We start from the raw sequence: 22,405 nt of genomic DNA, 5'->3' as shown, positions 1-22,405 counted from the left end.
ACTAGAGCGGCTGAGCGGTTGTGGGCTGATGCGTCGTCTCATGAATATTCATAAGCGCCATAGAGCTACACGCGGCCTCACCCTCTGTCTGTTGCTAGACGATTCTGTTATCTTTCAGCGACTTTATCGCCGGTTTCCTTGGACTTTGCCGAACCTTTTCGAATTTATAGGAAGAGGACGAATATCAGCAAAGGTGGGTATTCAGAAGCCTATGTTATTTGTTAGCCTCTCGATAGATTGACGCTTAGTTTGCCGGCCGGCTTCTCCTTGAGGAAATCAAGGAGTGGTAGGAAGCGAATAATTCACGTTCAGATTACAGTTTTTAGATCAGGTTTAGTTTTACTAAATACTAAACAGTTTAATCCTTAATCATTGTAAATGTTATGGAAATATTAGTAATCTTATTCTTTATATTTCTTGCTTTCTCTACCTATTTTTTTATTTGGACACTGATATTATTTCTGATTATATAATATTGTGTGCATCCTCACTAATCTTTCACGCATCTGTGTTATTTCAGGTCACATTATCCGGTTACAACCTGGTTACACGTTTGATTGACGTGTGGAAGCCACACCCTTGCTTTAAATCCACCTGCGCTTTTAGAAACTCATTCTTCTTAAGCGCACAAGGGATCTGAGCACTCCCTGGACCTGAATAATAGCGGATAAACCCTCTATTATATCTACCTGAACCATCCAGCCCAAGAGTAACTACATCTACTGCTGCTTTTTATTGTCTATACAGAGCTTTAAAGCCTCGTTCTGCATTTGATCAAAGCCCTCCAGGTCAATAGGACAGCAAAGATGATGCAAATCTGCGATTCCTACAACCAAAAGAACTCCCTCTTCAATGCCATGAACCGGTTTATTGGTGCCGTGAACAACATGGACCAGACGGTCATGGTGCCAAGTTTGCTGAGGGACGTCCCGCTGGACCAGGAGGAGGAGAAAGAAGTGAACACCTTCCAGGATGGAGACATGTACGGCTCTTATGTGCTCCTCAAATCAATTAGGAATGATATCGAATGGGGCGTGCTTCAAGCCGACGAGAGGCGCAAGGACAAGCACGGCGTGACGCCGTCCCTGGAAATGTCTCGCATCGAACCGAACGATGAGGACTTGGAGAAGCTGTTTCATTTTCATCTAACCGGACTGCACACGGTACTGTCAAAGCTCACCCGAAAAGCGAACACTCTAACAAACAGGTACAAGAAAGAAATTGGTATCGGCGGCTGTGGGAATTGAAGCCAACTAGAGTTTACTCCATCCATCACCGGGGGTGGACTGCAAAAAAAAGTTCACAAGAGGGTGCAGCAGGGGTTGAAGCCAAATGGGCCCCTGGTGGCTTCCGTGCATTTTTAATTCCCCGGATCGAAAAAAAGACTTGTACTCGACGCCGGTTTACAAGCACCCTTAATTCCCCTGCTAACATCCCTTGATATTGTTTGCACAACCTGGATACCGGCTTGGAAACAGGCTTTTGAAATTAAACGCAATTTATTTAAATACGCAAACAAGCAAACATTTAAAAATATATATATATGCAAAAGACATTTCATGGCCCGGTATGGTAGTTTTGGCGGTTGTATTAATGTAGATTATAACAGTTTGAGGCTGGAGGTGAGAATTAAAATCACTAACTATGTATAAAATGCACATTTCTACGCTAAAGACTGGCTGGTACTTTATGACGTCACAATCAGTGATGGAATCGCATGATGGTTCTTAAGGATGTTGACTGATTCCAGGAGATTACGTCACAGTTACTGATGGTAATTGTCTATAATGAACGTTGTCATGTATTTTTTTTTCTATAACAAAGATGGTTCAAAAAATAAAAATTTTGTAAATGCAAATCTTTACTCTGCAAGTGTTTGATTTCTGAGTGAACTAACTCATGATTAACAATGACGCATTTCCTTCTGGGATGTCCTTGCAAAATCTCACTTTACAGTATGCCTAGAGTACTTGTCTTATCGTGCTCAGTAAACATTGGCCTGTGTTGGTGCGCACAGCTGCTGCTGAGGTCCACAGAGGGATCAGGCACGTTATATTAAGACCTGGCAACGTCTGGAAGAGCCGGGCACCTGCAGTGCATTTTTCCAATTCACACTGCTGAGTCACTGCTTGAGCTGCACTTAATGACGGACGTCTCCAATCTAAACTGCCCACACTAGTTTAATACCCCTAAATGAACAACCACAAGAAAAAAAGTCTTAGAAACTAAAGGAATCTTATCTGACGCCTGTGTTGCTGGCTAACAGTTTCTTCAGGCATTCTGTCTAATTTAAAAGTATTTGTAAAGACAGATTATTAATCTTTTACTTGTCAAAAAAGAATCTGGCTTGATTTGTGTTAAAATGTTGAGTCAGCCAAACTGTATGCATAGTATTTCATGCTACAATCCTGTATTCTAATACAATGTAAGGTTTGATTGAAGTTTAAATGGTAAACGTACTGTAATCAGTAGGGGTGTAACGATACCTTAATGTCACAATTCGATACATATCACGATATGATATTGCGATTCTACAAGACATGGTAAACGGTTAACAAAAAATGTACTGTTGGTTAAAATGCTAAATTTGGTATTACATTGGGGGTGGAAATGAATAGGCTTGGACTTGGTGCTGGTAACCCAATACACAGGACAATGGTGACACCATAATAATAAATATTCATGATTCTGAAGCTGAAAACACAATTATTTTAGACAAATATGCTTGCAATCTGTCACTAACTAGATATATTTAAAATAATGTAAGCCACTTTTTACTGGTAACATAAGTCATTTAGCATCATCAGAACCACCCACAGATATTCCCCCATTGCATTATTATCCTTTAAATTCAACATATAGTAGTTTAATGAATCTAGTAAAAAGGTTTTCCTTAAACTGTTAATGATCTTTACACTGAAAAAATGTAACGTAAAATGTAAACAGACAAGCACAAGACAAATTTGATACACTGATAAACTGTCAAACGTAAAGTATGAACCAATTTAAAACCGTTCATGTGACTACAGTGGTTCAACCTTAATATTATAAAGCGACGAGAATACTTTTTGTGCGCCGAAAAAACGAAATAATGACTTTTCAACAATATCTTGTGATGGCCGATTTCAAAACACAGCTTCGAAGCTTTACGAATCTTTTGTTTCGAATCAGTGGTTTGGAGCGCGTAAGCGAAGCCCCGTTTACTGAAATCACGTGACTTTGGTGTTCCAAACCACTGATTCGAAACAAAAGATTCGTAAAGCTTCGAAGCAGTGTTTTGAAATCGGCCATCACTAGATATTGTTGAATAAAGTCGATATTTTGTTTTCTTGGCGCACAAAAAGTATTCCCGACGCTTTATAATATTAAAGTAGAACCACTGTAGTCACATGAACTGTTTTAAATACGTCTTTAGTACCTTTCTGGATCTTGAGAGGTTCAGTGACATTGCTGGCAATGCAGGCCTCACTGAGCCATCGGATTTCATCAAAAATATCTTAATTTGTGTTCTGAAGATGAACGAAGGTCTTACGGGTGTAGAACGACATGAGGGTGAGTAATAAATGACATTATTTTCATTTTTGGGTGAACTAACCCTTTAAGTTTTAGTCTGGTTTTGACATCAAAACATAAATGGACTGTAATCAGGTTTTGCTTAAACTATTAAAGATGTTTACACTGATAAAATGTCAGAAGTAAAGTGTAAACAAAAATGTAAATGAACATGCGCGCAAGACATAATTTACATTTATGTTTTGGATTGTAATCAGGTTTTGCTTAAAATGAATCTTTTCCTGAAAATAAGAACACTGATTTTACAAGACTTTACACGTTGTCGGTAATGAAGCATCATAAATGTAAGATTGTCCATGTAAACGCACTCAGTTAAGCAGTCACGTCTAAGAAAGGTCACTTGCCTAGTTGGTATGTCCTTAATAAATCAATATATATTTCTGACATACTACCTCACTGCTATCTGAAGTTGTTAAATATAGTCATTACTGAGTCCAAAACAAATTTATTGTTGACCCATTTTGGCCGAAGCATTTGAGGTAGAAGTTTGCATTGCACAATTCATTATAAACCTCATGTTCTGCTTAGCATCTCGAATTTCGTTCTTTTTTTGCACTTCACCTTTGTTATCTAAGAGCCAAATTTGCTCTTTGAACATCATGTATCTTAGTTCTGGTCAGACTAGTAGACAAACTGACCTTTAGTACTGATGGACCCATAATAGTGTCACTAAGATAAAACACGAGACAGTATATAAAGCTGATTTGAGGTGGGACGGGTATCAAATGCTTGTTTGTTCTTACTTTCGATTGTGTTTCCTGCCATATTCATAGTCTAAACCCTCCTGGTTGACATTTTTCTCTCGTTTTCCTTTTCGCACCCTAATTAGAGATGCTGGTGGAGAACTATATAGGAAAGAAGGCCATCAGTTGGATGTGCTGATCTGGCGTTTCTCATACTCCGACTGTTTGTCTGCCATCTAGCTGATGTAAGACCAGCCCGTGGCGTGACATACTGAAACTTCCAGGCAGTATGATGGAGTTTTGGAGGACCGTAAAACCAACAGTGTAGCAGATATGAGGTATGATGCAACGTGTCCTCTGGGTGCACAAAAGGGTTCTGGTATCAGGTGCAACCGCAAAAACGCATACCATTGCTTTTCTTTGCAGAGAAGTGAGACCACAATGCTTGTGGTGCAAAAACTCTAAGGACGAAAAAAGAGGGGAAATTAGAATTCGTCAAACCGTTAATTTTACGTTATCTTAAAAAGTGACTCACTAGGTGAGCAACAAACTAGCAGGGATAATGGAGAGGACGGATGCTGCCTTCTTGTTAAGAGGATTGTGTCTTGTCTCGGAGTGCAAGAAAATAGCTGTCTTATTACAGCCTCTCACTATATTTGACGTCTCTCTCTGAGCTATTTCAGTGGCAGCTTGTCAGGTTCCTCAGTGGTCTCGCTTCTGGTCATCTGTTACTGTCTGGGACTTCCCAGAATGCAACCCTTCAGAAACGTCGGGAAGGACATTCTATTCCTCTAGTGACAATAACAAGACAAGCTGTGCACAAGTGTCGCCACCATTGTGGCCGAAACAAACCACATGGCGGTGGTCAAAAAGCAGTGTCGCGAAGCTGCTACTCTGGAGACAAGATGACATGATTTCTGCGAAACAAAACAAGATGGTGTGTAATTCGGTTAGGAAATTGATTTAAGGGAAGCTGAATTTAATAACATGGGACTCAGTGGAAGGAGCCAAACATTTAAACACCCTCAAGAGGATTTTGTTGAAAAGTTTGAAAACTCTCCCGTATGTTTAAATGATTTTTGTGTTGAAAATCCATTTCAAAACATCTGAGCTATTGATTTACGTCACCACCTGTGAGTTGAAGTATTTAGGTTACAGTAGATTACCGTAAATTAGGCATGACGAACGGAATGGCGATTCAATCGTTATTAAAACGTATAAATGGCTCAGTTTTACTGTAAATCATCTTGCCATGGTAATTATTTTTACAACCGCAGATTTAAGGCTATCAGTGCGTCATGGAGCTATAGTTTCGCTTATGTAAGTGTTAACACACACAAGGGACTGTATGATATGTTAGGTGTAAATTTATATCATAAGTGGTCTGTATGCTTTATTGGTACCAGATTCAGTTCACAAACTCTTAGTTTAGCTAAGCTTACCTTTGCAGTCCCAGAATGCACCACCACAGAAGATAATTTTCAAGTAAAAAACAATGTGTTTACAGTAATGCATTTACAATGGAAGTCTAAGGGGCTAGAGATTCTGGAGAGTTTAAATATGATGCATTCATTTAAAAATTATGTTCTTTATTTTTCAAGAAGTTTCAACGTGATTTTGATGTTTCATTTGTGGGCGACACAAAAGGAACAACAACAATGATACAGGATCGGAGTTGCACTTTAGCAGCAAAAACAGTTCCACAAAATGTTGAAGAGGAACTAGTTCCTTATATGTCAAAACTAAGTACCTCCTGCAGTAGGAAAGGAGATATTATAAATTCTTCAGATTAGCTTATTTGTTTCTGGACTTTTCAAAGTACTAGTACATAGATTGTATGAATGTGCCTGAAGCCGAATACTATGTTCAGAAAGAAAATGACGCATTCTGTGGTGATGGAAAAAAAATATGACATGGGAGGAAAAATTATATATTTCCAATGCTTTTGTGTTCTCTTGCAATTAGTTGGGTAATTGTATATAATTTGTGGGTATCAGGGAGAAATTGCTTCTCGCAGTTTACTTTCACTTTCCAATTCACATTACACATCATTTTGTGTATAGAGAGTGGGGGACCACACATTACAAGATAAGATATTTGTCAATGACGCTCAGGATCTGTTGCGCACCAAATCCTCCGACATCGTCCTGTCAGTCATCTCTCCTTACTATCTTCACATGAGACGTGAAATCTGATGTACTGTAATGTAACCCAATTGGGATGGGCGATACCACTTATTTTGTTTTCGATATGATACGATCCTTTCAATGGCCAGTATCATCAATATCGATATGATACCAATACCTCTAAACTGTACTTTTAAATTATTACATTTATTAAACTATTAAATTACTAAGAGTAAAATGGGTAATGATACCCACTTAACATTGTATTTAAAAGGCATTTTAACATTCAATACACCTTAATTGCAATTTATTAGATTATATTTTTGTTTACACATGGGTAAAATATGTTTACTGTAGTGGTAACCATTGAAATCTACAAATACTGTAGCTGAACTGAGTCACTGTATATGGCAGTGACAGGCTATTGTCAGAATTGCATGATATAAACTCACAATTGTATGTTATAAAGTTAGAATTACTTGGTATAAAGTCAGAATTGCGTGTTATAAAGTCAGAACTGAGATAAAACGAGAGGACGAAACAAGCTTCCATACACATCAGTATCGATATATCGACACTTCAGTATCGTTACGCTCATCCTTAATAACCGACTACCGCAGCAAGCCACACCATGTCCCTTTAGGGACTCCATAGAATGCGTTACTCATTTTCTATGCCTTTCCGAATTTGAATAGGCTTCACGCACATCCCTAATAGATTGTTTTCCAAAGATCTAGAAAGTAAAAAAAAACAAAAAAACAAAGTTCTTTGTGCCAGTTCAATCCATTTTGCTAACTGAAACCTTTATTTTTGAAACGTCGCCTCAGATAACATCTCGCATCTCCAGGGAAAAGCAGAATATGATCTGGTCAGGCCTGCAAACTCCGAGAGATCAGGTTCCCCGTCATTGTGGATTTGGTTATTGAAATAAGCGGCTGCCAGATGCCCTCCGGTGCTGATCTGAGCTCAGGTTTTGCTAGATCTGCACGCAGTAGTTAAATACAGGAAAGCTGACCTCGGATCAGTGCTCAAGGGCATCCTGTGCACAGCACGCCGTCATTTAGTCGTCAAAGGATTCAGCGGCGTTTCATCTTGAATGGCCCGCCATGATTACTTCCTTTCCATTAAAATGGCCCCTCTCTGCCTTCCTGCCATTTTTTCCCAAGCATCCTCTCCACCTTTTTGAAATTCGCCCCAAAATTATTAATGATTCTGATATATTTTCCATGCGAGCGTTGCTGATTTGCATGACTCACAGCGGAGAGGGAGAGAAAAAGCCGAGAGTGGGAAAGTGGGTAATGAGGGAAGGAAAGAGGAAAAAAAGAGGAATGCAAAGACGAGACGGCAGGGAGGTGGGCGGCCGCGGAGACCAGGGACTCGTAATTGCCTTCTGCAGCGAGACTGCAAGATGAGGAGAGAGAGAGAGTGAGCGAGACAACGCTTTGAAATTTCATCTCAGGGCTCAGGGCCATCAAAGTCTGTAGGGTGTTGAGGCCGCTGCGTTCGACAATTCCCTCTACTTGTTTCTCTCTCTCTCTCGCCGTACTGTCGGTGACAACGTGAGGCAGTTATTCTCCGGTGTCTTCGTCGTCTGTCAGTGAAGCCGTTGATAAGAGCAGAGAGCCATTCACTAAGTGAGTTAGACGGCCAGGCAGGCGGCAGCCGATAAACGAGGGTTGAAGGTCAGGAGAAGCCATGTCACGCTCTTAAACTCTATGGACACCCTGAGCCGTCAGGACGCTGTGACAAAACGTTGAGGCAGTGCAGACTGAATGTTAAATGCTGCTTTAGTTAGATTTCATAGGAAAAACGCATAGGTTTTTGTGGGCAAGGAATAGTTCACTCAAAAATGAACACCCTACAAACCCTTTCTTCCATAGAACACAATGAAAGTGCGAAGTGTCCAGGGGCTGTCAAAGTATTTCTCATTTACTGTATATAAGTATCTGAGAGAAAACTTTTACTTCATGGTTCCCAGCACAACATCTTACTTTTTTTTCTGCTCAATGTCAGAAAAAACACGGCGTTCAAAGTAAAGAACTCAAGACCCGCTGCGAGATGCGATAACGATGTCAAAGTCATTAACGAATGATTCTTTAGAGGAAGTTCTCAGTGAACCTGTTGGTTCACCAATGGCACTGAATGATTCAAAAGGCACAATGTTTCATTCATGAATTGGACTGATCTGATTCCCGCAGTTCTCGCTAAGAATTTGGTTGATGTGGCAAAAAGTAAGGTGCTATAATGAGTATTGTTGAGTATATTGGTATTGTTTATCATAAATGGAATTCATATTTAGGTTATAGCCTACATGATGTTAATGTAGTAAAGCAGTTGTGCAAGTGTTGCTTAGGGATAATTCACCCTAAAATGAAAATTCTGTCATCATTTACTCCCCCTCAAGTTGCTCCAAACCTGTTTGAATTTCTTTGTTCTGCTGAACACAAAGATATTTTGTAGAATGTTTGTAACCAAACAGTTGTGGAGCACTAATATATATATATATATATATATATATATATATATATATATATATCAGAGTGTCTATTTATACTAAGTGCAAATAGCGTCCCTTGTTGGCAAACGCTATTTACACTAGCTCCACCTACCAATGTCTGATTCAACCACCCAAGTTTTAAAAAAGACACGTGGAATTCAATGTCTTCAGTGGCGCAGAAGTGATCGATGTGGGTTTGAATCCGCCTTTTGCCAAGCTCGCATTTATTTTCAATAAAAACGAAAAATAATGTTCTAAACGTGGAAATAAACTGTGAAGGAGTGTTTAATAATATTAAAAGTGTTTATTGGGTAGGGTTAGGGGAAGGTGTAGGGAGAGTTTTTATTCTCCCAATAAGGCAGCATCCATTTAATAATTTTAATAAATATAATCATTTACACTCTATGATATTATTGCATCCTGTTATTGTACAAAAATACTGAGGTGCACGAGATCCGCCAATATAAAGTATAGATAGCATCTAATTACTATTTACTCTTATTGCAAAGAACTGATACTTTTACATGGTGTAAACAGCATCTATCGCTAAGAAAATATGCTATTTTCACTAAATAGCATCTATAGCTAAGAAAATATGCTATTTTCAGCAGAACAAAGAAATTTATACAGGTTTGGAAAAACTTGAGGGTGAGTAAATGATGACAGAATTTTCATTTTTGGGTGAACTATCCCTTTAAGATCTCTTAAGACACAAAGACCACTTTTACCATTGTATTTTGTGGTTGTTTTCACAAGAATTGTCAGTTACTTAAAATGATATATGATAATATTTTGATAATGTATGACTATTTTTTAATAAAATTAATTTTGCTTGTTTGCAGATGCATATTTAATATCTGCATCCACTAATCTTCCTTATTGACTATTAAAAGGAATAATAGTCTAATACATAGTCTAATATTTTCAGCTATAGGCCTATTTTAATCAGGTAAAATTTTAAAAGGAGTACTTTTAACTGGAGTAATATTCGTTAGGGTGTCTTTATTTTAAGTTGTACTGTGTTTGCCACTGGTGTATAATAAGTGTCCATATGACTTGTGCACTATATTCAAAGTTTTCTGAAACCACTTACAGAGTACAAATCGATTTTTTTTTCTGAAGAAGAGCATTGATCCATGTTTAGACGGACATATGTTTTTTTGAGTAACAGGATTGTCACAAAGATAGCCGTGCTTAGCAGTCAAATATCCTGTGGTACAGTACGTCATCTTGGGATAAGAACGATGTAGGGCGATTATTATCTTTGAATTTAATTTCCCGCTCTCTCTCTCTCTCTCTCTCTCTTGAACGCGTATCTGTCATCCACCAATCAGCGGTCGTTCGTGTGGTCCTGGATCGTGGGGTTTTGCCCTTCATTTTCTGCGTAATTAAATTTTGATTACCCCTTTAGCTCGGTGAGCGGGGAATACTCCACAGCACATTCTGATTGCCGCCACACGCAGACTCATTACCGCCACACGTTCGTGCGCGCACAAAGAGTGTGTGTGCGATCATCTGATCCCCGTGCTTTAGTTCCCCTGAGTTGTTTTTTTTTTTTTTTTACCTTGTTTATGAGGTTGGGTTTCTCTCATCAGCAGCATTAGCGGCTCGGAGCAGAGATGAATGGGATCGTCCTTGCTGCGGACACACACAAACACACACCCCACCGCGATCTAATGCTGCAGCTGACCTTTCTAGACGTCCTTGTTGAGAGGGCGCGCACGCTGAGAGCACGCAGACTGCTATAACGGATATATTATTGTGTGTATTGTTATTGTGTGTGCATATTCTCTTGAGTTTACATTAGCGTGTATGTGCTTGTTTTAATCAACCTCACTCGGCACATAGGCCTACATAAAGTAGAATTGTATTATCGTGGTTTTCAAACATTTACCGCGGTAATACTACGGTATTTTTAAATATACTATAAAGTAAATACTATGGAAATAGCATGATATTCTGTGAAAAGGCATACCAAAAAATACCACGGTTTTCAAATATATAATACTATGGTGTTATATAGGGTATGGTACATAATATAATACTAGCCTATGGTATTCTTTGCAATAGTTTACTAAGTAAATATGGTAATACCATGGTATTCTGTGAAATTTCCAAAAATATTCAAAAGTATTCAACATTACTATCTTCTCACCACATACAAAAGTGCCGTGATTTTACCATGTTTTATTTTTAGACATTTTCCATGGTATTACTATGGTTTTGATTGAAATACATTACAAAGTAAATACTATGAAAATACCATGGTATTCTGTGAAATGCCATACATATGGCACCATTGCAAGTGATTTTCCTTTAGATACCCTTGAAATTTACTTTGGTGATCCCATGCAGTGATGGTAGCAGATGGTAACGCTTTGAAATATACCATGATTACCATATTCATAAATTGTGGTATTTACATGATAATCCAGACAACACCATGGTAATACCATCATATTACCAAACATTGCCAAATCTTAAAAGGGCCCCCTTTAGGGGCATCCTTAAATTTTAAACCAAATAGCCTAATTGAAAGTATTAGTTTCTAAAAATGCTGAAATGTGTGTATGAGTGCTGTGTTAATCTATGGTAATTATAATTAGCTTAATGTAAAAACAATATAAGTCAATGGGCAGTCCCCGTGTAGACAGCTAGATAAATGTGCGTGTGTTTGTGTTAGATTGGGTTTCAGTGCCTCTGGCTGTGCTGAACCACTGTGAAAATGAAGAACTGCTGTGATAAAATAACCGCTGCCCTTGCGGCTTTCTCTCCCTCTTTAACGCCTACGAAAGCATTCTGCTCTCGCCCGCTGCACAGGCTCTCAAACTGCTTTCTTTCTCCTTTCCGTCTCCTTTATAGCAGACGGGCCGATGCAAATGATTGGGCAAGCTGGGCTCCCCCCGTCCCCTGTGTCTGGTTATTGATTGGTTAATGCAGGATGTCAGCGAGTCCGTTCGAGAGCGACGCCCTCTCTCCCCCCAACCATTTATCAGCACGCCATCAGCTCTCCACGGAAGAGCAGCGCATCAGGATGAATGCTAATCAATTCAGTGGAGAGAGAGAGAGAGAAAGACGAGATGCGGGGAGTGAGATTAGATGAGAGGAGGAGAGATGATATGAGACGGGAGGCGAGCTAAGGTTCTTAACCCTTCACCCTGTCCTAACGCAACCTGTGTTTCCCACAGATGTGTGTATAGCTTAAATATGGCTCAGATGTTGATGTTTTTGATATCTGACAGAGTTGTGCAGGGACATTTATTCCTCAGTGCCACTGTGAAAACAAATGCTAAAAAGAATGCAAAATTATTTCTCTTTCTGTTGTTTTGTATAGCCATTTTGCCCAAAACTCCAATTAAAGGTTTGTTTACCTCTCTACGGTTGGTCGCTAATAAGAAATTAGCAAATCGAAAATGATTTACAGCATTGCGCAACAAGTTGCTTTTATGCTAAAGCTATTAGCAATTAAATAAATACTGGTAGAGGCTAAAGGCTAATTTCTTCCTGCTCTGATTTGATCTCCAAACGGTCTTATTAATTCATCTTGTGGTGAATCGGTAACAGTGAAATAAACAGATACTGTCTCTGTGTGTGTGTGTGTGTGGTTGAGTTGGCTGTAGGAAGCTGTTAGCGTGCTAATCTGAGGGTATAGTGCATATAACGTCATGTCCACTAATCTGGCCTGCGTGTGCGTGTATCTAGGTCAGATTCTTCCTACATTATCCCTGGAATGACACCAATCAGAGAGCCTGGCTGAGAGAGAGAGAGAGTGAGACAGGTGGCTAGACAGAAACAGGCAGAGAGAGAGAGAGACAGAAGAGAGAAAGAAAAGCTGAGAGACAAACAGAGGAAGAGAGAAGGAATGAGAGAGACAGGCATAAACTGACAGATAAGACAAGCTGAGAGACAGACAGGGAGAGAAACAGAAATAAAGACAGACAAAGAGGCAGATAGAAAGAGAAACCGAAAGAGACAGACAGAAAGACAGGCCAAGAACTAGAATGTAAGAGAAAGACAGGCAGAGAGAGTGAGAGATATAAAGAAAGAAAAGCTGAGAGAGAGACAGACAGACAAAGAAATAAAGGGAAGGGAGATGGGCATAAACTGACAGATGTGCAAGCTGAGAGACAGACAGGACGAGAAAAAGAAAAAAAGACATTCAGAGAGACGAGCTTGGTGAGAGACAGACAGGAAGAGAGACAGGCCAGGAGCCACAAAATGAGAGACAGACAAGGACAATCTGAATACCCGTTTACACCTGTTGTTTTAATCTCTTTTGTCCACTTTCGACCACTTCTGTCCTGATTTGTTCAAGGGGAGGGTCTATGGGTGGGGAAACGTATGGATTTTTTCAGATCTTTCGATCTAATGGACGAAATAAGTTCAGGCAATTTACATATGAACGCAGAGACGATGGAAAAACACACGGAGAGCAGCAGCTTTCGTTTCTGCTCTGACAGCCACGAGCCTGGCTGAACGCGGTGAGTTTGTGTTCGAAATCAGGAACGGTGAGAGAACATTGTGCTTGGTACATTTTTTGTCTTCAAACCAAACTTGGGTCTTCAGCCGACAAAGTTTAAATCCCATCTGGCTAGCGCACTTCCCATAATGTTTACGTGTTAGGCAGAGAGTGGGTGGTCTTTTGTGGCTGTTCAAACACATTTGACCGCATGAGTGTGTACACTATTGAAAGCAATCTGGTGTTTTCGACTACCACTGGAACTGAAGTGGACAAGCTCAAAACATTTTACACCCCGTTTACACCTGTATTTAGCGTCGTCCACTTGTGATCCGATCGTCCAAAATGCGTCTTAATACCAGGTGGAAACAGGGCGTGAGAGAGAGACATTTCGAGAAACAGGAAGAAAGACAGACAGTGAGACAAGCTTAGAAAGAGAGAGAGAAAGAGATAGCGACTGATAGAGGCAGAGAGAGACAGGCAGGCATAGAAAGATAAAGAAAAATAAATACAAAGAGCCTGGCAGAGACCGACAGTGACAAAAAGAGAGAAACAGACAGACAGGCAGAGAGACAGACAGACGTTTAAAAGTTGCAACAGAGTTCCATAAACACAAAGACAGCGAGTGCGACAGGCACACTTTTTTTCTCTGCGTCTCCTGGCAGTCGATAATAGATCATGTTACGTTGAGCTCTCCGGTCGCCGTGGTTACAGCGCAATAGTTAATAGCCCATTTGAGTGCACACACATGCTGTTTTCAGAGCTGTGTGTGTGTGTGTGTGTGGGACAGTGAGCATATTTTCCTAGGTAATGTTGCGTGTTTGCGTAGTTAATGTGCGCTTGTGTGTATCGTCTGTGTGGAAGACATGCACGTGGTGTGAACGTATTTTCCTGTGTAATTCTGTTTAGCATATAGTGCACAGGTGTGTGTGTGTATGTGTGTGTGCTGCCCTTTTTGTTTTGTTTTCTCTCTCATTTGTTTTCATAAGCAGCACAAACAGACGCGCACGGCCTTCGCCATGACAGCACGCGCAAATACTCGCTTGCACAGCTCAACAATAGTGAGGAAACAAACAAAGCGGAGGGGCAAAATGCACACACTAAATGATGACAAATGACATTGGGCTCCAGAGTAACAAAAGTCAAAACGTCAGTAAATCATCACTGACCGATAGCATACACTGCTTTTACACTACTTTTTAAAAATAGTGAGTGGCATCCAGTTATTACCAGGGAAATAAATAAATAAAATAATAAAGTATTTAAATTATATTATTTATTTTTTAAAATGTATTAATCGCATCTAACATAAAAGTTTGTAAATATATGTGTGTGGGTATGTATGCATGTACATGGGTATGTAACATATACACACACATATATTATATATTTACTAGATTTTATTAGATTTGACAGCCCAATATTATGTATACAGTATCTCACAAAAGTGAGTACACCCCTCACATTTCAGCAACCATTTTAGTATATCTACTCAAGGGACAATTCTATAGAAATGAAACTTGGATATATTTTAGAGTAGTCAATGTGCAGCTTGTATAGCAGTATAGATTTACTGTCTTCTGAAAATAACTCAACATACAGCCATTATTGTCAAAATAGCTGGCAACAAAAGTGAGTACACCCTAAGTGATAACAGTTGTATGTTGTTTAACCATGCAAAGCCACATGTCCTATTCATCATGTTCATGTTTTTGTCTGCTTGACAGGACCATACAAATGTGTGGATCTTGTATTAGAGCAATTAAAATTTGGTGCTTTGAGTACAATTCTCTCATACTGATCACTGGATGTTCAACATGGCACCTCATGGCAAAGAACTCTCTGAGGATTTGAGAATTAGAATTGTTGCTCTCCACAAAGATGGCCCAGGCTATAAGAAGATCGGTAACACCATGAAACTGAGTTACAGTACAGTGGCCAGGGTCATACAGGGGTTTTCCAAGACGGGTTCCACTCGGAACAGGCCAAAGAAGTTGAATCAAAGAAGTTGAGACCTTGTGCTGTGCATCAGGTGCAGAAGCTGGCTTCAAAAAACAGATGCATGAGTGTTGCCAGCATTGCTTTAGAGGTTGCAGAAGCAGGAGGTCAGCTTGTCAGTGCTCAGACCATATGCCGCACACTGCAACAAGTCAGTTTGCATGGCCGTTGTCCCAGAAGGAAGCCTCTTCTGAAGCTGGCTCACAAGAAAGCCCGCAAACAGTTTGCTGAAGACAACCTGTCTAAGAGTATGAATTACTGGAACCATGTCCTGTGGTCTGATGAGACTAAGATAAACTTGTTTGACTCAGATGGGTGGCCAAGGCTCATTGATGCACGTGGGGAGCGAAGGCTGGCCCGTGTGGTCCGATCCAACAGACGAGCGCCTGTAGCTCAAATTGTTTAAGAAGTTAATGCTGGTTCTGATAGAAAGGTGTCAGAATACACAGTGCATCGCAATTTGTTGCGTATGGGGCTGCGTAGCCGCAGACCAGTCAGGGTGCCCATGCTGACCCCTGTCCACCACCGAAAGCGCCAACAGTGGGCACGTGAGCATCAATACTGGACCACGGAGCAATGGAAGAAGGTGGCCTGGTCTGATGAATCACGTTTTCTTTTACATCACGTGGATGGCCGGGTGCGTGTGGGTCTCTTACCTGGGAAACACATGGCACCAAGATGCACTATGGGAAGAAGGCAAGCCAGCGAAGGCAGTGTGATGCTTTGGGCGATGTTCTGCTGGGAAACCTTGGGTCCTGCCATCCATGTGGATGTTACTTTGACATGTACCACCTACCTAAGCATTGTTGCAGACCATGTGCACTCTTTTATGGAAACGGTATTCCCTGTTGGCTGTGGCCTCTTTCAGCAGGATAATGCTCCCTGCCACAAAGCAAAAATGGTTCAGGAATGGTGTGATGAGCACAACAATGAGTTTGAGGTGTTGACTTGGCCTCCAAATTCCCCAGATCTCAATCCAATCGAGCATCTGTGGGATGTTCTGAACAAACAAGTCCGATCCATGGAGGCTCCACCTCGCAACTTACAGGATTTAAAGGATCTGCTGCTAACATCTTGGTGCCAGATACCACAGCACACCTTCAGGGGTCTAGTGGAGTCCATGCCTTGACGGCTCAGGGCTGTTTTGGCAGCAAAAGGTGTAACAACACAATATTAGGAAGGTGGTCATAATGTTATGCCTGATCGGTGTATATATACAGTATATATTCTCATCTCAATTAATGCTCTTTCTCTTTGTGCTCTTGGTTTCTGTGGAGATAATTGGCGGGCGTGTCGCCATGGTGCCAAACACACCCACATCTTTGTGTCAAGTTCGGGCACTGTTATTACTGTCAACTTCACACCAACTTTCCCTGACAGCACATTAATATGACGTGTATTGACCTGTATGGTTCTGACATGGCATCATTTATCAGATTACACAACACATTTGAGAGGACATTTTCTTCCTATGTAATCAAAACTTTATGTACATCTTCACTGTGTTAAAACTATAAAAAAAACTGTGATTTTACTGCCGCTAAGAGGTGTATTTATACAACAGTGCAGCATTTTGTGTAAAAATGCACCAGATAAATGTTTTTTTGCCAGTTTATTTTGTACCTTTAAAGGTCTTTGTACAGACAAAACACTCACTATTATCTACACCTAGATATAGCTGGTAAAGGCAGCGTACAAAAACAAGCTGTTAACTGGCAGTGCAAAACACACACACACACACACACACACACACACACAAACGCACACACACACACAAGGCTCAAATACAGCTGATGCCATGGCATGCTGTTGTTGCGAGTGCATGCTCCGTCTACCCCAGCAAACTCCTTGTTTACATCACATTACGGTGCATGTGTGTGTTTTTACGACATTGCAAGAGTCCCAGAGTGTTTACGTATGCCTGTTTGTGCAGATGAGATTTCTAGAAAACAACAGCAATGCTAAAGTCTTGCAACCTGAATTGTAACAAAGCACTGTTGGCCAGAGGAGAACTGGCCCCCCGACTAAGCCTGGTTTCTCCCAAGGTTTTTTTCTCCATTTTAACACCAATTTGCCACTTGTCTGCCACCTGATGTCACCTGATGGAGTTTGGGTTCCTTGCCGCTGTCACCTCTGGCTTGCTTAGTTGGGGACACTTGACATTTGACTTGACATTTGATATTCAACAGTGCTTTGATCTGCCTGCATTGACACTATTCTTTAAGAGCTGCTGTGCAGCCAAATAATGTACCAGTTATCAATGTAAAGCTGTTTTGACACAATCTACATTGTAAAAAGCGCTATATAAATAAAGGTGACTTGACTTGACTAACAAGCAAGTATTGAGCAGTTTGTAGCACACTATAAAAGTAATTTAAAAATGATCTAATAATAATAATAACAATGATAATGTTCTGATTATACATTGTTACAAAAATTTAATAATAATATTAAATAATATGATCTAATAATAGTATATATTATTTATACTAAAATATTATTAATATTATTATTAATATTATCTATCTATCTGTATAAATATTTTTTAATAGGCCTGTTGATTTCTGTTAATTGCAAAACTTCCTCAGTATTGAATAATTTTTGAATGACTTTTTGCATTTTTAGCTGAATTAATTACCGGAGGAAAACCTTGCTGCACTGAATGCCAAGAACACAGTATTTACTGAAAGTATAAATCAGGTTTTACTGCCACCAGGTCAACAGCATAATTACTGGAAACTGGGGGAGATTACTTCACCCCCGCTTATTATCTCCACAAAAACAGGAGCAATCGCTCTCTCTCCCTGTCTTGTTTTATGACTGTGCATCAGTGAATGTGTGACTTGAATAGTGTGCAAAGGTTAATTTCACACACACACACACATTTATCGGACACGTGTGGCCACTGCCGGTTCCTTATCGTGTATGTAAAGGTCAGTGTGACTGAGCCGTTTGCTGTTCAACAGTTTGTGGGGTGTTTCGGATCAAAGGCTGTGATACGACTTCAGAAACACATGTGAATTCAACCAGCAGAGCTAAAAAGCAACAATTTAGGTCCGTTCAAACACTATAAAGCCCCTGATATACTTCAAGCGAAATCGAAGAACGAACTGGTGTGATGTCATTTCGAACAAAACCAGGCCAAAACGAAGTTCGTTTGGAGTTCAAAACAGCTTGCCAAAGCGAACTTTTCGTAAAAAGTTCGCTCCAGCTGGTAAACACCTTCAAAATACCATTAGTTCATGGCGATTATGTAATAGATGGGTGTGGCTCTGAGACTCCGCCTTCCTTAATGTGGAAATCTTCTCTGGTTCATTTCTTCTGTTCAGTCCATCGAGGTCAGACATGGTGTCAGGATGTTCGCTAACAGTATTTCACTGGTCACATATTCCGAATTTCTTTTCAACCCTAAAAGTCCGAAATTCACGTCCGAAATTTTCGCACGTTAAAAAATAAATACAACCTCACGTTATGTCAATCTCGTTTACACACTGCCTCCGAAACTTTCGTCCGTCATAAAAAAATTCCTGAATGCCATCTGGCAAGTTAATCCACGTCGTCTACAGCACAAAGCAGTAGCACTATATGACAAAGTGCGGAATACAAAGAGACAGAATATAAAGACAGATTGTGCCAGTAGAAAAGCATCAAACTGAGCCACTGACATCCTGAAGTAAACTTTGAAACGCTCGGGATAAATACGCAGCTCCTTGATGAGGTGGATCTCCTTTCTCTCTATGCAATCTCGGGATTGGATGGACCCAATATTTCTTCAAGCTCACTGCTTGAAGACTCCATTTTGTATTTTTTTGCGATTTTTTTTCGCAACGGATTCATTAATACGCATCGGACTCAGTGTTCAAGGTCTCTGTGCGTGACGAATTTTTAGGATCATGAATACGAAAAAACGCATACGCAAATTTCGGACTCAGTGTGCAAAGGCCTTAAGTGAAAAAAAATATATATTAAGGTATAGTATATATAAATAGGCCTATATTAGCATCCACACCAATGCTAGTTCGTTCTGTTTATTGTAAGTGCACGCTTTTGTTACATCATCTATCGCTTTAAATGGCCAATTCTGATTGGCTGTCAATGTTTTTATCGTTCATCTGCTGGAAAAAATCTATCCATCCATCCCCTTAGTACTTTAAGGGCGTTGTCTACATATCCTTCTCTCTCTTACATAATCGGCTGCGGTGGGTAAAACTCATATTTTATAACTCAATTAGAGTGAGGGAGCCCTGAGCCCCGGTGCTTTTCTCCCTCTGGGTTTGCGGTCTGGCTCAATCTCTCCGCACTTCCTTTCTTCCCTTGATCCATCACTCATCCCTCCGTCTCCAATCGTCCCTGACTGGACGCGCCGATGTCACACTCTGTTGAGAAGCTCAGCGGCTTTTCCGCAGCCATGCTGACGGAAAGATTTGTGCGAGCGTGAGACAGAGACGAGGGGATTTTTTTCTGACTCACTCCGAGTCTATCCTCGGTGTATAAATAGATCCGACAGCGGTCCTGTTACATGCCATAGGGAGCCACGGCGTTGTGTTTACTGGAATGATCTGAAAAAAGAGGCTTGACTTCGTACAAACTGTATTCTACTGTTTGTATTTAAATGACAATTTGAGAAAAGTTGTACCTGTTGTTTGGTATGAAAGATGTTTTCAGATGTTAGGTGTGCACCGAGGTACCGCACCCGAAAACAAAAGTCTGAATGTACAATTTGCCTTTTGTTACCTTGCATATCAAGTCAAGTGAGCTCTTTTTTGACATCCATATATATTATTTTATTTATCATTATTGTACTAATAAAACAAATTATGGCCACATGTATCTTTGACTTTTAGACTCCAACTTCCCTAATAGAGGCGCCTCACTGTAAATAGTGCTACAGTATACGACTGTACCTTATACTGGGCCTGCATGTGTGTCTGCACACAAACACTGGGTCAAAGACCCACATCAGGTTTAGGCTTGATCGAAACAGCTATAAACAGTACTGCCATTACTAGAACTTCCCAGCAGCCTTAGAGAGCATGAACAGTGCATGCAGACTGTGTGCATGTGTGATGTCCTCTCTCTCTCTGTGTGTGTGTGTGTGTGTGTGTGTGTGTTCTCGCAGGGCTAGGCTATTGTTAGCTACTGACTACAGGGACAGCCTCTGATATATCAGTTAGCTTGTGGTGTTGAAGTGTTATATGATGTGTGTAGATTTATGCAGCTGCACTTTGGGGATAAAATAATTCCCAGAAGTGAGCTAAATCTGACTTCCCAGTGAATATATTTATATATTTTTATTATTATTGAAAAAGTGATAAATAAAAACTACTAACAATGTTCATATAAAAACAATATAAGTTTGTGTGTGTTTACTTTATCATTGATCATTGTTATTGCTTTTAGTTCAATCAAGCAGAACCATATGGGGGGGTGTGTGTGTATGTTTATTTGTTATAGGCTATACAACTTTTCTCATGTGGGTTGTGTGTGTATGTTAGAGGAGCTTAGTTCAAGAAACAATACTGCAAATTACAACAATGATTTGTCATTTAGACTTGTGTACGGGTGCAGAACTGGTGAAAATTCTTCAAGAAGTTTTCCATATAAACTATCAAGTGTTGTTGATGTTTATTAATGACTGTTGGGAAACACACAGTGTCTTTGAATTTGACTTGTAGGATGTAGTTTGTTTTTGTAAAAGTTGTTCTTTAAATTGTGTTATTTGTTCTTTAAGTGATGTAGATTGTTCATGAAATGTTGTTTTTTTTTTTCTTGGTGTTGTTTTTTAAATGTCTTAGTTTAGTTATTTAAAGAGATAGTTCACCCAAAAATGATAATTCTGTCGTCATTTACTCTCCCTCAAGTTGTTCCAAACCGGTATGAATTTCTTACACAAAAGAAGATATTTTGAAGAATATGGGTAACCAAACAGTTGATGCCACTGACTGTTATTAACCATATTTTTCAAAATATCTTCATTTTTGGGTGAACTATCTCTTTAAATGTTGTAGTTTGTTCTTTAGATGATTTATTTTTATTTTTTTAGATTTTTAGATGAGAACATGTACATGTGCGTGTTATATCTGTACTTGAGATGTTTGTGTATGAGACTGATACATCTTTTCATTTAAGTTCATTAATTGACATTTTCCAGATTAAATGTTGTTGCTGTTATAAGAGATGTTGTGTGTGTGTCTGACTGTTGAGTGAAAGACTATAAGCATCTTTGAATTTATCTGTGAAGGTAAATTGTTTATTCTTAGAAGGTTGTTGTTTGTTCTTAAGAACAGCTGTTGCCTGTTCTTTCAGTGTTGTTGTTTATTAGCTCAGTACAGCTAGAAGATCAACATGCACATGTGTGATATTTGATATGTGTTTGAGCTGTTTGTGTGTTAGAGTGAGACAGTGATTAGCTTTATTTAGGAGCATGAAGTGTTTGGGACAAGAACCAAAATCAGTAGCTATAACGTCACAGACGTCGAGTAAACAGGTGGTTTTGAAAAACAAGAGTCTGCCAAGACTATAGCTGGCCACCGGGAACTCTCCCGATTGCCATTCCGGCTCTGCATGTTCCCTTATTTTAGCACTAGAGCGTCCCCTCTCAGTTTATGACTCTAAATATAGAAGTGTGATGACAGAGCGTGAGTGCACGCGTACAGCGAGTGATCACCTGGAGAGGACATTCACATCTGTTATCAGATGTAGAGAAACACCGCTAAGATTACTCGCCGAGCACATGGTGTTTAGCATCCGTGTTAGCGGTGCGATAAAACAGGCTATTACAAAGAATCATTTGCTCAGCTCTTTATGAATATATTTATAAAGAGAGAGAGAGATCTGGCCTATATTTAAAAAAAAAAATGATGTGTGCGTGAAAATGTTTTGTTAGGTTTTTCATTTTTGATTATTTTTAGATTTAACGCTAGTATTGGCTCCTCATCCTATGTAGCCTACGTTTTCATTAGCCTAATGTTTTCCATTTTTCTTTCTGACAAAGTTACTGTGTGTGTGTGTATAAAGTACAATAAAATATGTGTGAGTCACAATATATTCTATATAGTCACAAAATCTG

The 22,405-nt window shown here is 39.7% G+C and overlaps 1 protein-coding gene and 1 long non-coding RNA gene across 2 annotated transcripts in view; both read left to right on the top strand.

Moving 5' to 3' along the window:
• Window positions 1-1,858, top strand: mid1ip1b (MID1 interacting protein 1b). Its single transcript, XM_051909145.1, has 2 exons — window positions 1-193; window positions 521-1,858. Exon 2 carries the CDS (start codon window positions 807-809, stop codon window positions 1,245-1,247), a length of 441 nt encoding a protein of 146 aa, XP_051765105.1. The 5' UTR covers window positions 1-193; window positions 521-806; the 3' UTR covers window positions 1,248-1,858.
• A 2,447-nt stretch (window positions 1,859-4,305) lies between these two features.
• The window catches only part of LOC127521410 (uncharacterized), a 37,907-nt gene continuing 19,807 nt past the window's right edge, over window positions 4,306-22,405 (top strand). Inside the window, exon 1 of the long non-coding RNA XR_007932352.1 lies at window positions 4,306-4,594. This is a non-coding gene — a long non-coding RNA (uncharacterized LOC127521410). The remainder of the gene's footprint in view (window positions 4,595-22,405) is intronic.

The sequence above is a fragment of the Ctenopharyngodon idella genome, chromosome 10, assembly GCF_019924925.1.
Source record: "Ctenopharyngodon idella isolate HZGC_01 chromosome 10, HZGC01, whole genome shotgun sequence".
NCBI lineage: Eukaryota > Metazoa > Chordata > Actinopteri > Cypriniformes > Xenocyprididae > Ctenopharyngodon > Ctenopharyngodon idella.
The sequence above is the reverse complement of the archived record's forward strand: the minus strand, read 5'-3'. Positions and strand labels throughout refer to the sequence as shown.

Coding starts and splice junctions, on each gene's coding strand:
- mid1ip1b (XM_051909145.1), top strand. CDS start 807: ATGATGCAAATCTGCGATTCCTACAACCAAAAGAACTCCCTCTTCAAT.